Source organism: Balearica regulorum, chromosome 6, assembly GCF_011004875.1.
Source record: "Balearica regulorum gibbericeps isolate bBalReg1 chromosome 6, bBalReg1.pri, whole genome shotgun sequence".
In the NCBI taxonomy this organism is placed as follows: domain Eukaryota; kingdom Metazoa; phylum Chordata; class Aves; order Gruiformes; family Gruidae; genus Balearica; species Balearica regulorum.
Genome location: NC_046189.1, coordinates 22,799,963 through 22,814,196, shown reverse-complemented (window position 1 = coordinate 22,814,196; position 14,234 = coordinate 22,799,963). Strand labels below are relative to the sequence as shown.

Sequence of the window (14,234 nt, the reverse complement as noted above, 5' to 3'; positions counted from 1 at the left end):
CTCTCCCTGTCCTTATCTTGACCCGTAAGTTTTTTTTTTTTCATTGTACCTTTTCTCCCCTGTCTAATAATGAAAGAGGGGAGTGATAGAGCGGCTCTGGTGGGCACCTGGCCCTCAGCCAGGGTCAACCCACCACACAAGGCATTACTCTTAAACCATTTGAATTATTCAGGGGGAAAACAGAAAGATATTGATGATCTCATGGAATCTGATTCTTCATGGCTCTGGAAAAGCCCATTCTGGCATGCAACTTTCCATAAATGCTTTTTGTTTGGAGTCACACAAAAACAAAGATGTAAAAATAAAGAAGTAAAAATGTTTAACTTACTCTACATTCTTTGTCCAGTCTGGAGGGTTACTCATGGTCATAAATACACAGTTGGTCAAAATAGTGCACATGATAAGCATGCTGAATAATGTAGATTATAGTCAAGGCATGTAAATCAAGAAAGGATGACAGTTTTATAACACTGAAATATTATTAAAAATATCAAGTTTATAAAAATATGTACAAATAACATGACATTATAAATAAAAACTGAAAATAAAGCTTTCCACATAATTTTATCTATTTTAAATGGTATGCCATCTGGCATGCTATGGTGCATTTACTGTAAAATAATGCATTACTTTTATAATTATGGCAGGTTTAGAATTTAAATGAAACTTAAACACACCTTTAAGTGTGTAAAAATATGAAATGAGTACCCAAACATAGTTACTCATCGAAGCCAGAGGGATCAATCTAAAGGATCTTTAGACAGAGTTGGTTGTTTATGCCCAAGTTGTTCTTTGGACATGATTGAAATATATTTGAAAATATTCTCCTTTATTCTGGCCTGGATCTTTTATGGGACACCTACCCCAATGCTGAAAATACAATGTTGGAAAAGTATGCCTGAAATAGCAGCTCTTTCCTCATGCTCTTTTGTCCTCGCTAAGTGAGTCTAGTTCATGAATTGTACCACTGGTCTTGGTAAAAGTGTGACCTTAGATATGTTCAAGTGCAATGGTTTGTTACTAATTTGGCCTTAGCTGCAGGGCTTAGTATGGGATCAGGTCTCCTTTTGTATATAAAGCCTGATATTTAAACTCTGACAGCTTTAGGTAGTTCATAGAGAATTCTCTCAGTAAGAATGAAGATTATACTGGAATTCATACGTGACATTGCTGCTTCTTAAGGGTGATCAGCATATGTTTACTTAGCATAGTACACTTGTCTATCCATATAACTTGTATATCTGTATGAAAAGTATTATTTCAGTAATTAAATAGTTTCAAATGGCAACCCTTAAATCAACATTAAGAAAAAAGGATATGAATGTACCAAAATCTTGATAGCAATTTTTCTGATGGGATTAAAAGGAGTTAAAATGTACAAGGCAGATGTGGCACTGAATCGGAAAATTGCCTTTCCCTTATTCAATACTATGAAAGTCTGCAAAAAAGAAATACAAAATTAAAATACGGTGTTGACTACATAAATGTCTTTACCTCCTCCTAAAGGATTCCATGCTCCTCCGGGGAGGTTCAAGTTCCATTCTACTGTCTACCTGTGGTAGGAAAATAACTGATATCTATGAATACAGTGGATTAAGCCTTCCACAGCCCATTCTCCAATTTGCTAAATTTCCCAGCATGTGGACTGAATTCTGATATTATTAAAATTGGTGGGAATTAGCAGTACCAATGTCAGTTCATCAATAATAGCAAAATGTGGCATTTCATCACTAAAATGTTTTCAATTTTATTTCTAACAAAGTCTTTGATTAAAGTCAGAGTTTCAAATTAATCAAATATATTCCACCTTGTGAACAAACACAACAAAACCAAAATATCAAAAGGGCAATTCTAAATGCCAGTTTGTATTTGGAACAAATATTGTCAGAATTATATACACATATATATGGTGACAAGGACAAACACCTGTCACTAAACAATTAACCATAATTTTAAAATAATTTTGCTTTTATCTTAGATTTTTAAATACTGCCAATATCAGTTATATTTTTTTTCTAAAAATGTATCTGTGAAAAAATAAAAGAGATTAATAAATTGCCAGCTGACATCATTCTGAGCAGTCAATTGTATGCCAGAATGTGGCATCCTATAACAAATCTTTTCTTCAGAAAAATACTGTTTTCATTTTTAACAGTATGTTCTTATTTTCCCTATATGTAAGCACCAAATTTAGGTAGTTACTATCTTTTAAAATTTGACCTGATAAACCTCATGTTCACTTTCATTCTATTGGCGGTCATCTCCTAAGTGTTTTCATTTTTATTCCAAATGTATTTCTGTGTGAGGTTTACTTGCATCTTTGATGCAGTTTGAAATTTCTGCAGGACATGACTATTCTTCATTCCTTTTGCTCTTTGTCGATGGTAATGGCTCTGCTTTGTGTTACCATAATAGAGTCTTTGTTATGCTCTCAGCAGAGCTATATAGTATCACTGTTCTCCATGCTGATTTCCATTCTCTGTAAGAACTTGGCTGTGATCAGAAAAATGCTGCCCTCTCCATGGCCTTTACTGCCTGTCTGGTCTGCTCTCTCTGGGAGAGAAGGCAAAGCTCTCCACAGTGAGAAAGAAATCAGGTAAAGGAGTGTTGCTGGTGCCTCCTGTTCACAGAATAACATCAAGCATAGCGTTGAGGATGACAGCGAATGAGCTCAAACTCATTGGCATTTCTCTCTGCCCTACAGTCCTTCACCCTTGAAGCTTGAAATGGTAGAAAGATGTTGCCTGTCCCAAGATCACTGCTGCAGCAGAGCCTGAAGACAGACTACATACAATTCATGTATAGTTTTCTCTGCATCGACAAGTCAATAATTAAGAGTAGTTTATGCTATAAGCTGGAGGAGGAAGGACTAATTCTAGTTCATCATTTAAGATGTCCATTTGGTTTTTGTTGAGCACATTAGGCTGGTACGTAACATAAATACAGGTGTCACCTGTGACAAAAGATTCTGCAGTTTACTAATGACGCTCATAGACTAACAAGTCCATCAGTAATCTGAGGTTTTACACTTCTGTTCCAAAAAAATCTGACTACTTTTTCTAGTCATTGCAGGTTAGAAAGTATAATTCAGTACTTCTCAGGTTTTATGATACTTCATTTGTAGAAGACTTGTTTAGAAAACTTCATTCCTGAACTTATTTATGCAACTTTATTCCTGAATTTTTTTGTAGCTAGTCAAGAAAAGGTTTTAGTGCACTTAATTATATTGTAAGTAAGAATCTACATGGAACCATTGATATAACCAAAACCATATAAATGAAAATAACCCTTGGCAACACTCCTTCTCTGAGCTGTCATTTCTTTAAGTTTCCTTAATAATGTTAATATTTGTATTATATACAGCACAGTTTATTTAACTTTGGCAACTGTTAGGTTATGCAATTACATATGGATTCTGCTTTATTTTGCATTCCTATTACTGAAACCATAATTTTAAAAACAGTTTTGCGGACCAAAGGCAAACACAAATTTAGCCACAAAATTGAGAGTACTATTGGCATGATTTTTTCCTAACAAAGTATGTTTCTTTACAGTTTAAAATATTTTATGTCTTAATTTTTTTATAGTTGCTCAACATCAAGTTTCTTATCTCAATGGCAGCCTAGAACACTTCAAGCCGTTATCAGAGCAACTGTGTCCATTTCCTTATCTGTTTCAGAGAGATGGCAAAAGATAATCCCAAGCACTTGTCTATAAAACACCTTCTGCATTTTTTAATTTAGAGTTATTATCCACGGCTTCATCTTCCTTCACTCTCCTTACCTATAACACTTACCAGGTCTATCAGGAACTGAAAGAACATCTTGATGCTGCTAAAGGAGCATGCGGAAATAAGCAGATAGTACAGAAGAGAACCTGCTCTTATTTTCAGCTGTACCTTTTACTAATCCATTCAGGAGGTATTTTTAACTATTCTCAGGCTGTATTATTTCAGCTCCTGGAGGAATTTAACACAGTCTACAACTAATCCCAGCTACAGAGATATACTTGTTTGTTCCTTGTCTTTCTCTTGTCATATAATGGTAGTCTGTTTCCAGATTGTATGCATCATTGCTACAAGACCAAAAACCATATACTGTACTGCAGATCCTGACTTTTAAAAAGGTTAAGGGGCAAACTTTTTACTTGAATAGATCTGTTTGAACTAGCTTTTCTATCTCCAAATCCCTGGCTTGCAGATCACGTGAAAATGAGGACTTTGTATGACTGTGCACATCAGAAGGGGAAGTACACATCTTTTAGGAGTTTACATTCTTCATGGAACACAACTATGCTATTAACAGTCCAGTTGTGTTATAGACTTACACGTGTAACTCAGGCACATTACTTTTCTCTCACAACAAGTAACTCTTTGCTGTGTATGAAAACTCTCAATTAGTCTTCAGAACAACAAAACTGTCTTTTTTCAATTCCTTCCTCAAAACCCAGCTTTTCTGTGCTGTCTGCCACAGACTTCTATTTGACAGCTGTGCAGCAGAGATCTATCATAGCAATCCCAAGCACCGTAAGCATCAGTAGTAGAAGTTTTATACGTCCCTAGATTTACACAGAGTCTCTATATGCTACATATATTATATATACATATATAGATATATGTTTACATATAGCTATAACAGAAACAAAGAATATGGTTACAGTCCTTTATTTCACAAATTTGGATGGATGCTACGTGGTTATCTACAACCATCTACAACCAGCAAAACCATGCTTGGAACACCTCTTTTGTCCCATCCAGTCTTAATGCTACATTGAAATCAGGAAAATTCAGTCATGTTCTCAAGTTCAGGCAAGCTCAGGAAAGCTGTATCTTCCTTACACTGAGATAAATAACAAGTAACTCAATGGAAGTTGAAGGAGTCACAACACAGAACAGCATAAATCAGTTCTGTTAAATGAAAAGGTATTTCTGTATATTTAGTGGCTTGATGACTCTAACCATCATATTTTGAGATTAAACTTTTCTAGTGTAGAAAATTATATTCTATTTTGTGGAAAAGATTATTCACTCACTTTTTGATTGATATAATATGGGTCCAGGTCTTCCAAAGGTTCAGATACCATTCCTGGAGGTATGTCACCATAAATAAATGGCAGTGTCTTTCCTGCCTCCAAGTCACTGTTTGGTTTTGGACCATTTTCATCATCATCATCTGTATGTTCTTGCTTGGGCTTTTTAGCTTTTTCTTCTGCAGAACGCTTTTCAATAGCTGCGAGAGAATCTCTAGTAAAATAGCGGAAGCTTTCAGGTCCTGGTGGTACCAGCAGTGCCTGTGCCATGTTTTCATCCTGCAAATTTAATTACTTTTAGCCTCTTGCATAAGAATGACCTATAAAAGAAAATTAGATAATTTAGGAAAACTAGATTGTACCAACAGAAAAAACCCCAACACTTGCTCAGAAACTCTTTCCTAGGCCTGAAATAGAAGCAGCATATTTCAAGGCTGAGTGAAAGTTAAAAGCAACTGCTCAGAATTTATTTAGATATATAATAAATTATTTTTCAGCTTTTTCCTGCTGGTCTAGAAAAAGACACTACTGCCCACAAACACTGCTTTGCCTATGTCCTTAGACTCTCCCAGTCAGAGCAAAATACTGATTTTTAACAGTGTGTATATATATATATTTTTTTTTTAACAGCCAGCGAGTATAAATGCATATTCTGTGAAGTACTCTTGAAAATTGTAAACCTATATTGTACTAGTTAATACATTTTATCTTCCTGTATTTTTTCAAATATCAGTAATCAAACTTTACAAACTTAAATAATTTCATTAAATGTACAAAAAAGGTTTTGTACAATTAATACAGTTTGAAAGACAGCAACTGAATTATAGGAGGAACAAGCATAATTCTTTCATACTGACAGTTTACTGTGCTGAAGGTTAATGTTAGATACCAAAGCAGGTTAGGTTGCATTTATTGACTGTCTGTGAGCTGTGAATCAAGACCACAGGCCTTTTACTTAAAAGGAAACAGGATATACAATGAAGACTATGTGGGAAAGGAATACTGATCCTGATTTTTTGCAAGGCAAGTGTCATAATATTATTTCAGACTAAAACTAGTTTGAAATCTAAGACTCTGGTTCCCTATGAATGTCTTAGGTGCCAGTGCTGGATGATGTAGTCCCTGCTGCTTTTTCCTGCTCTCTGCACCAAACTGTCTCTTTATGAAGCCCTGCAGTGCATTGGTTGAAAGTAATGTTTTTTTCTCTCTTCCAAGTCCTTCTGTAGCAGGACCAGTTCCTTAAACTGACACACTGTACAGCACAGTGGAGAGGTCTGAATGACTGGAGGGAGGGAATGACAAAAGGAAGGCAGATCTGGTTAAGAAGTGCCACCAAGTAAGAAATGATAGTCTTATTTGATGTCTACTTTGCAAAAGTTTGTGGCATAGTGTAGTAATAATTTTAATTATGAAAACAAACTTTTAAGAGTGAGTTTCAGTGCCTGAAATGAGTTCTAATTGAGTTTTCTGTGCATGAGCCACATAGCCTTCCCTATGTTACCTCATGAATGTGCAACATCTGTATTCTGGAGTTGCCACATCTAGATGTGAGACATAATATTGTATTCATTTGCATTCATTCCGTAGTCTTTCTCTGAAAGCTTCTTGCCTGTCTGGAGCAGTTTGTAGAAATCACACACATACACAAAGTGCTACAGCAATGATCTTAAGAAATCATGGATTCCTCTTCAAATGACCCCCCAAAAATAAAATCCTGTATAAAAGTAGAAGGGGATGTTAAAAGTGCTTGAAGAATCTACAATAGAAAACTGGACAAAAGAAATGAGCCTGCATATTCCTAAATCTGAATTACCAGTCCAATGACATGGTTGGTAAACCTGCTTCTGTGCCACCTCAAGTCTTTACCTCTGGAGTGGGTTCACAGCACAGCACCAGTGTGTATGATCAGCACAAGATGGAAGCCTTTGCTGATACCTTTTTTTTATTAATGTAACTCCCAATTATCAGGATCCTAAACTCACAATTGTCTTTTATCTGAGAATTAAAAGCACACCCATTCTCTGGATACAGTCCATACTCCTTTGATTATTGCTTTTGCCCATCCGGGATTAATAAACTGAGAAGATATTTGAGGTTTCTCTTTGGTCTTTCTGAATAATTGATTCCTTTATTCCACATTTTATGGGTCTGTGATTCAAGTTGTTGACCTAGGTGCCTTTTCTATGAAAATAGTCTTAAAAGGTGCACCCTTCTATAGTCATCAGTGGATCTGTCTTCTTTTTACAGTTCAGTGCATTTGGTTAGGCTGCTTTTCATCCATTAACAGTTATGGTTATGAATGCTATAATAAAATACATTGTACTCACTAGAAATATATGTATTTCTATTGCTAGAAGTCTACAAAGGGGCCAATGAATGACTGGGAAAAATAATATTAGCAGACTTGGGGTTGCACTGTATTTTTCAGTCATAAACCATGCTTTAAAAAAATTTTCTTGACAAGTTGGAAACATTACTTGAGTCCTGCCTCCACTACTGTCTAGTGCAGTTATATATTTCCTGGCTGCTGCTATTACACAAGAAGGTTTTTCCTATGCTAAATATTCCCCAAGTGTTTTTATTCAGATTACAGAGCTTAATAGAACAACGCACAAATACGTGTTTGATTACTGTTGCTATCCATGCAGTAGTTTAATAGAACAATGAAAGAAAAGTAATTCTGTTCCCTGCACTGAACCCTCAACAAGCACTTATCAATCCTCAAACTAAGAACCGCTCGTTTGTTAGTGATAGCTTCCCTCTTGTTCCTTCAGTGATTTTAAAATCGCTTGTTATCCAGGAATTAAACTGCCAATACATGGGTGATACTAGGCAGAATTCAGACAAAAAATTCTGTGTATCTAATAGTTTCAGAATAGCGTTCATCAAAAAACAATATTTAAAGCAATAGTCTCAAAAAGACATGTGGTCCAGGTCCTTCAGTACCTGATACCGCTCAGCAAAAAAATTTCAAGTATTTGAAATACAATTTGGGCCTAGATACAATATGTATAATGGTCTACAATTCAATAGATTTCATTAGGAAAAATAAGCTCCAATTTATCAAAGACATGCTTTTGCCAAATATATCCATTTAGTCATATTTGAGCATTGCATTCCATAAATCCTTCTCCAGTTTTCCTTCAGTCCCTTCCTTTAAATAATAAGATTGAGCAATAAACAGTATCCATATGTTCTTAATTTTATGCATATTTCAGTTAATTATGTTATGTCCATGGATAACTTGTTACATTTTATTTTTGAATATAATTATCTTCTCACAATTTACACAGAAGATGATGCAGAAAGTAATTGAAATATCTGTGCTAACAATGTCAGGTGAATTTTTGTGTGTCTCTGGAAAAGCCAGAAGTGGCTGAAGGTATCTATTTTTATGATATCTTAAATCAGGCAAATGGTAAAAGTGAAAGTATCAGTGTAAGAACCAGGTGGATACTATGATTATTTATTAAAATCTTCAGGTTATCTAACAGGTTATTTGCATTCTGCATGAAACAGTCCACGTACACCCTTCAAAATTTTAAAGGTGGAGAAATAGTAAGAAATGAGTCATCTTAACTCCCTCTCATAGTATTTGGGAAGTTGTTTTGCAAAATTCAGGTATTAGCTTTCTGGAAGTGAAAATAAGTTATGTTTAAGTTTCTGATTCTATAATTCTGTGCTCTAATCAAATTCCAAACTGGGTAATGCTGCATTCAATTTATCCTAAAAAAAAAAAAAAAAAAAAAAAAAAAAGGGTAAATATTAGTTTGTTGTGAAGATGATCTAAAATGAAATATTTTTATTGAAATTTCTCATGACATTTGTGCACAGAGGCTAATTTCACAAAGAAAAACCTATTCCCGTATCTGCTGAAATGCTTTGAAATATTTTTACAGTTACAGATTATTATCTTTTCATAACTGACATTTACCTTGTTTTTCCTGGCATATTTACACTATTGTTTTACTGCTTTAAAAATATTTGAATAAGAAACGGAACTCCAATAAGAAAAAAAGAGCCCCAAAGCGTCACTACTATAATTCAAAGTGGTAAATGCAATGTAATGCAGAATTAATTGAGATATCTAAAGAGATATCTGGTGAAAATTATCCATGCGTCCTAAGTCAAGGAATGCATGAATGTTGGTTCCAGAAAAGTAGGTATTTTCAAGGAAAGGAGTGACTTCCTCAAAGCTGAAAACAGCCTCCAGCATTTAGTGCCTGCTCAGAACCTGCCTCTTCTTTAAACTGTAATCTACTAATTTAAACTACGATAATTTGTGTTTACAGGTCCTAACTGACTAATATGTAGGATTTGTTTTCCTTTTTTTCCATTCTTTCCAACATTTATCATTCATCTATTGTGTCATTTTCCTCAGACTATAATTTATCTCTAGCAATGACTATAATTTTTGTCTGGATTTGTACAGTCAGCTTCAGTAGCCTGTAGGCATTAGTGTTATGTAACTATTCAAAATAAAAATAATGAAATCACCACCAGGTATTTATTAATAAAATTAATAAATCTCAGAAGACAATAATACTTACTTGTTATAAGAATATGAAATCAACTAATAAGAGTATGTAACAGAAATAACATTTCCTTAATAAAATCTTACTTGAAAAGGATTTACAATGGGGTAGTGATATGGGGCTGAATATGAACTGGTAGTTGCCATTGGCTGAAACCTGACCGAAGAACAAGAAATACAGGAAATACTAATGAATTAACACTGATGTGGTGCTTCATGGAGTTTGCATGCAATTTTATTTGATGTCCTCAGTAATGACTTGCAATAAGGTGTGAAAGCCTGTTAACTAAATCTTAAGAACCCCAACCTCAACAAAAGAAAGTACTGTAAGAGTTTGGAAATCTGGGCAAAATATAATACATGAGGCTCAATCTGACTGGTGAAAGACTAGGCAGATGGGAAAACACTTATAACATTAGATTAGAGACTAAAAAGCGTTCTCAGACCTGTCTGAAGGATCCAGAAGCTGCTTCTTGGGAGGATATTTTTGGACACTGCTCGCTCTCATCAAGACATTGCTATGGACAGTCTTTCCCCCCCGCTTATTTGCCTGTTTGTGCCCACTGCCATTCCACACTCCTCTCTTTTCTTCCCTCTCTACCTCACTGCACCATTCACTTTCAAATTTTGTTCCTGTTTCTTCTCTCCTCCTGCCTAGGAGTGGAAATAGTGGATTAAGATTCTTTACATCAAGGCCAGCATATGCTGTACCTACTAAACTGGAGTAATCAAAAATAGATAGGTTATGTAAAGAAATGAACCTGGATTCCTCAGATACATACCAACAAGTTGTAGAATCCCCAAAATAAACAGTTTTACCTATTTATTTCTAAAAATTGACTAAAACTTCTAGGAATTCTTCTATAGGTCTACCTTATATTTAACACCATAAGTTGCCTCTGAGAAGGTGTTAAAACAAATCAAGTGTGAATACTTGAAGTATTGGAGAAAGCTGAAGAAGGTCAAATGAAAACTATATGCAATTTAAGAGGAAGAGGAAGGGCCTCTTTCTTAGCCCATCGACCTAGTTGGAATACAGTACTTAATATTTTGCAAATACCTTCCAATGTTAAAGATCCTTACATTCTAATGAAAAATAGCTACAATACAGGTAACACAAATTTCTACAGCAAACCTCATTAAAGATGTTAGTTTCATTTTCCCCCTGATATTTTAGTGAAGATATATAGTGCTATATCAAATGGTATATTCACTTCATAGTGAAATATTTCTGGCCGAGAAAAAAAGATAGTCTTACCTTTATTTTTCTAAGAAATGCCAAATTTCAGAATTTAGCCACTGGATCTTTTGCTATCATGAAAACAAAAAGGCTGCATTTCTAGCAGAAAAATAGAATTGGTGAGAAGAGTTTCTCCTTGGGAGCTGAAGATTCTTCAAGACTGAAGTTTCTTCAAGACTCTCTCATTCTTTGTTCCTGTGTCCAAAGGGTCTCAAAGTTAATTGTGGTTGACAAAGATAAGTCTACATATTCACATAGACACATTTTTTCAACCTAAAAGCAAAGAGACGTAGGAAAAGCAGGATGGAACACAAGTTAGTCCACAAAACCTAACACAGACCAAAAGTGCATTTAAGAATATTCTTTAAGTGATACGAGTTTCAAAATTTCCATTTGTTCTTTTACCTGCATGATTTAACTAAAAGGCAAAAATGGGGCTTGTTGAGATTACTGCCTGACTAGTGCAGTCTTTAGTAGAGCCAGGATAACTGTGCCCAGGCTAACAGGAATGTTCTCATCTGTCACTTAGGGAACTGCACAGTGTATCATTGCTCCCCACTGGATTCACTGTCTTTAACCAGGAATAGAAGTTAATTCAGTCTATATTTGCATACGAATATGAATAGTTCTTCATGCTATTTATCTTAAAGAATGTTAGTATAAGTGTTTTTCTTTGTGAGACAAAATTTTTCTTCCATCTCGAGCAATGCAATACCAGAAAAAGACAATTTCTTCTCCAGGTTCTTCAATTTAAAGATTGCATCATTACAAGGGCTGATCAAAGTTTGGCTATAGCTTCCTCAGTCTGTAAAGCTTTAATAATCTGCGTATCTGGTTCATTAAATTTAAAGAGTCTACTTACAGCGTGCAAACTTTAGTCTTCAGCCATTGAGATTGAGATGAAATGTCTTTCAGACATTTATTCTATTTTGAACTAGATATATTTCTGGCTCTTTTCGTACTTTTTATGTTGTTGTTACTTTGGTTTTATTCCTAGAGAAGAAAAGAAAAAGACATCCCTCTCTTTTGGGTCTCTAGTCTTGCCAAAGCAGCCCTTAATAATACTCTTCTCCAAATATAGTGAGAATGAGCAGCCACAGTAGAAACTCTGTAGATGAAATAAAGAAAATCTGTGCAGACACAGATTGGGTCAAAGAGAACACAGAAAGTAAGAAAACAGAAAGTGAAAGCTTTCTACTAGACCACTGCTTCTCCATTCTATAAAGACAGAAGATCTCCAAGTACTACTACATAAAATATATTTCAAAAACTAACCTAGAATTTACGTAGTACTAGTTACTATTAATCTAGAATTACGTTTTCCCAAAGATGCAATAAGTGGTACCACAATTAGGGCTTGTACTTGTTTAATAACGTAACATAAAATCATTCCGATGATTGCTTGTAACATAAGTGTAACTTAAAGTCGATCCTGAGAAAGCAAACTCTTTTAATATCCTGGTCATTTTGAGTAAGGCACTGATTCAGCACATCTTACTGTGGTGAGTCACTACTGGAGAGGCTCCACTGAAGACATCTGAAAGCTGTGTCTCCAGTACTACCCTCAGGGGATCATGACTCTGATACTGCCACCAATGATGCTTATCCACCAATGCTTATTTTCCACCGAATGCAGATTTCCCTGGAGGTATGTAGGGGATTTCCCCATCTCTTTGCCTGTTGGGTGCATCTGTATCCTGCCCCTGAAGTAGCATTGTGGCTGAAATCCGATCTCATCGTCAGATACAGTGCAAATAAGCAAAATGTGTAAGTGTGGGCTGTTGCTTGCAGGCTTTAAAATAATATGAAAGGGATACTATAGCTTCCTAATAAAAGACTAATCAGTAATACGAAGCATTCATATGATATTTATTTTCAAGAGAGGGGGTGTAACTTCTATCCAGTTCTTAAAATACTTGCCAGTTTGCAAAATGTTGAGGAAATCATCTTTAATGTGTGTTGAGGAACTAATCTTTTTCTATTTTGCTACGGAAACTTATGAAAATGCATTTGCCATACAAAACATTGCTTATGAACCTAAAAAGAAATAACAAACTAAACTCAGAAAATTAACTGAATCATTAAGAACCATGCAGCTGGAACACTTGCTTTCCTAGTCTTGCTGAGCCCCAGAAACTAATCAATACAAAATATGACAGAATAAACTTTGTACAGCACAAGATTAATGGATTGTATTTAGACTTCGACAGTTGTCTAGGAAACTGAAAGGGAAAAAAATTGGAACTTCTGGCTGAGAGGCTTACACACAATTCTCAGCTGAATGTGATCATTACTACACAAGGAGGAAAATGCACAGAAAGTCAACATGAAAATAGAGTGCTTTATGCCTGTGGTTTAACACAGCCTATGAAAAATGTACATGGATTTTTTCAAGGCATTCATTCAGGCATCATGGAAGTGCCCAATAAAACTTAACCAAGCCCTAAGTTTGGAATGTTTTCCAAAGGGATTATGGAAGTAAGATTTTGATCTAGTCATTACTTGTGTGTAATAAATTGAAATGAACACAGGCTATGAGGTACAAGTTCGACCACCTCTTTAAAAGGTGTCTTGAAATTTAAGTATATTAACTAAATATTGTACTAATTAGAGGCCTTTAGCTTTAAGTAATATACATTACAGAATGATAGCTAGTGTTATAGTAGCTACTAGAATTCCAGTATTCTTCCTATTATAAAACAAACTAAAGCAACTTGATACATAGGAAATACATGGCAAGCAACTTAAGCTAGTGTTAGTAAAAACCTTTCAGGAAGACTCCTTTAATACTCAGTTACAGCTTCACTTGGAAGAAATTCCTTCCTAATGCAGGTTGAATTTTTTTTATATTGCTTTTGGTCTGAACTTCTGTCTCAGGTCAGACTTTTTCATATGAACATTTTGGCCTTAAATATCAGTGACAAGCTTTCCTTCAGACATTTCATCTGAATGAAAGTAAACATTAGAATTGCCCTCTCTATTCCTTCAGTTCAATCTGACCTTGGACCTTTGGGCGCCTTTGAGATTAACTTATTTCTGTCATCAAGTTTATTTCACTTAGACCTACAAACCATTACAAATAGATTGTCTTTCTTACTGTAAAACCTAGCACTTTTGCTTTCATTTGTTGTACACAAGTTTTACAGATGTTTGGGCTTTAAGTTAAAATAAAGTGAAACGGAATTAAAAAAATATATTCAAAGCTGTTTATGATGAATGGAATTTGCTTTGCTCCTTGATAGGGTGCAAGAGTCCAAGTTAGGCATATGCCTTCACTCATAAATTAAAAGTGCTTGGTCTCTTTGTGTAACATAAAAGTTATCACAAGAAACTTGGATTTTTTGACACAGCTTAGATTTAGGGAATTCTTTTCATCTAAAGAGTGCTTTTCAATGGAGAACGCACTCAAATATCTGTTGAAATATGAACAAT

General features: G+C 35.0%; 2 protein-coding genes across 2 annotated transcripts in view; one reads left to right on the top strand and one right to left on the bottom strand.

Annotated features, from left to right (window-relative positions):
- The window catches only part of LOC104638733 (sodium channel protein type 2 subunit alpha), a 201,006-nt gene that overhangs the window by 92,978 nt on the left and 93,794 nt on the right, over nucleotides 1-14,234 (top strand). The gene's annotated exons all lie outside the window — the stretch shown is intronic.
- The window catches only part of LOC104641142 (sodium channel protein type 2 subunit alpha), a 75,760-nt gene that overhangs the window by 56,284 nt on the left and 5,242 nt on the right, over nucleotides 1-14,234 (bottom strand). Inside the window, exons 2-6 of the mRNA XM_075756794.1 lie at nucleotides 11,665-11,932; nucleotides 10,821-11,075; nucleotides 5,032-5,348; nucleotides 1,320-1,438; nucleotides 329-418 (exon numbers count right to left, since the gene is read on the bottom strand). Coding sequence (XP_075612909.1) covers nucleotides 329-418; nucleotides 1,320-1,438; nucleotides 5,032-5,298 — 476 coding nt within the window. The 5' untranslated portion in view covers nucleotides 5,299-5,348; nucleotides 10,821-11,075; nucleotides 11,665-11,932. The remainder of the gene's footprint in view (nucleotides 1-328; nucleotides 419-1,319; nucleotides 1,439-5,031; nucleotides 5,349-10,820; nucleotides 11,076-11,664; nucleotides 11,933-14,234) is intronic.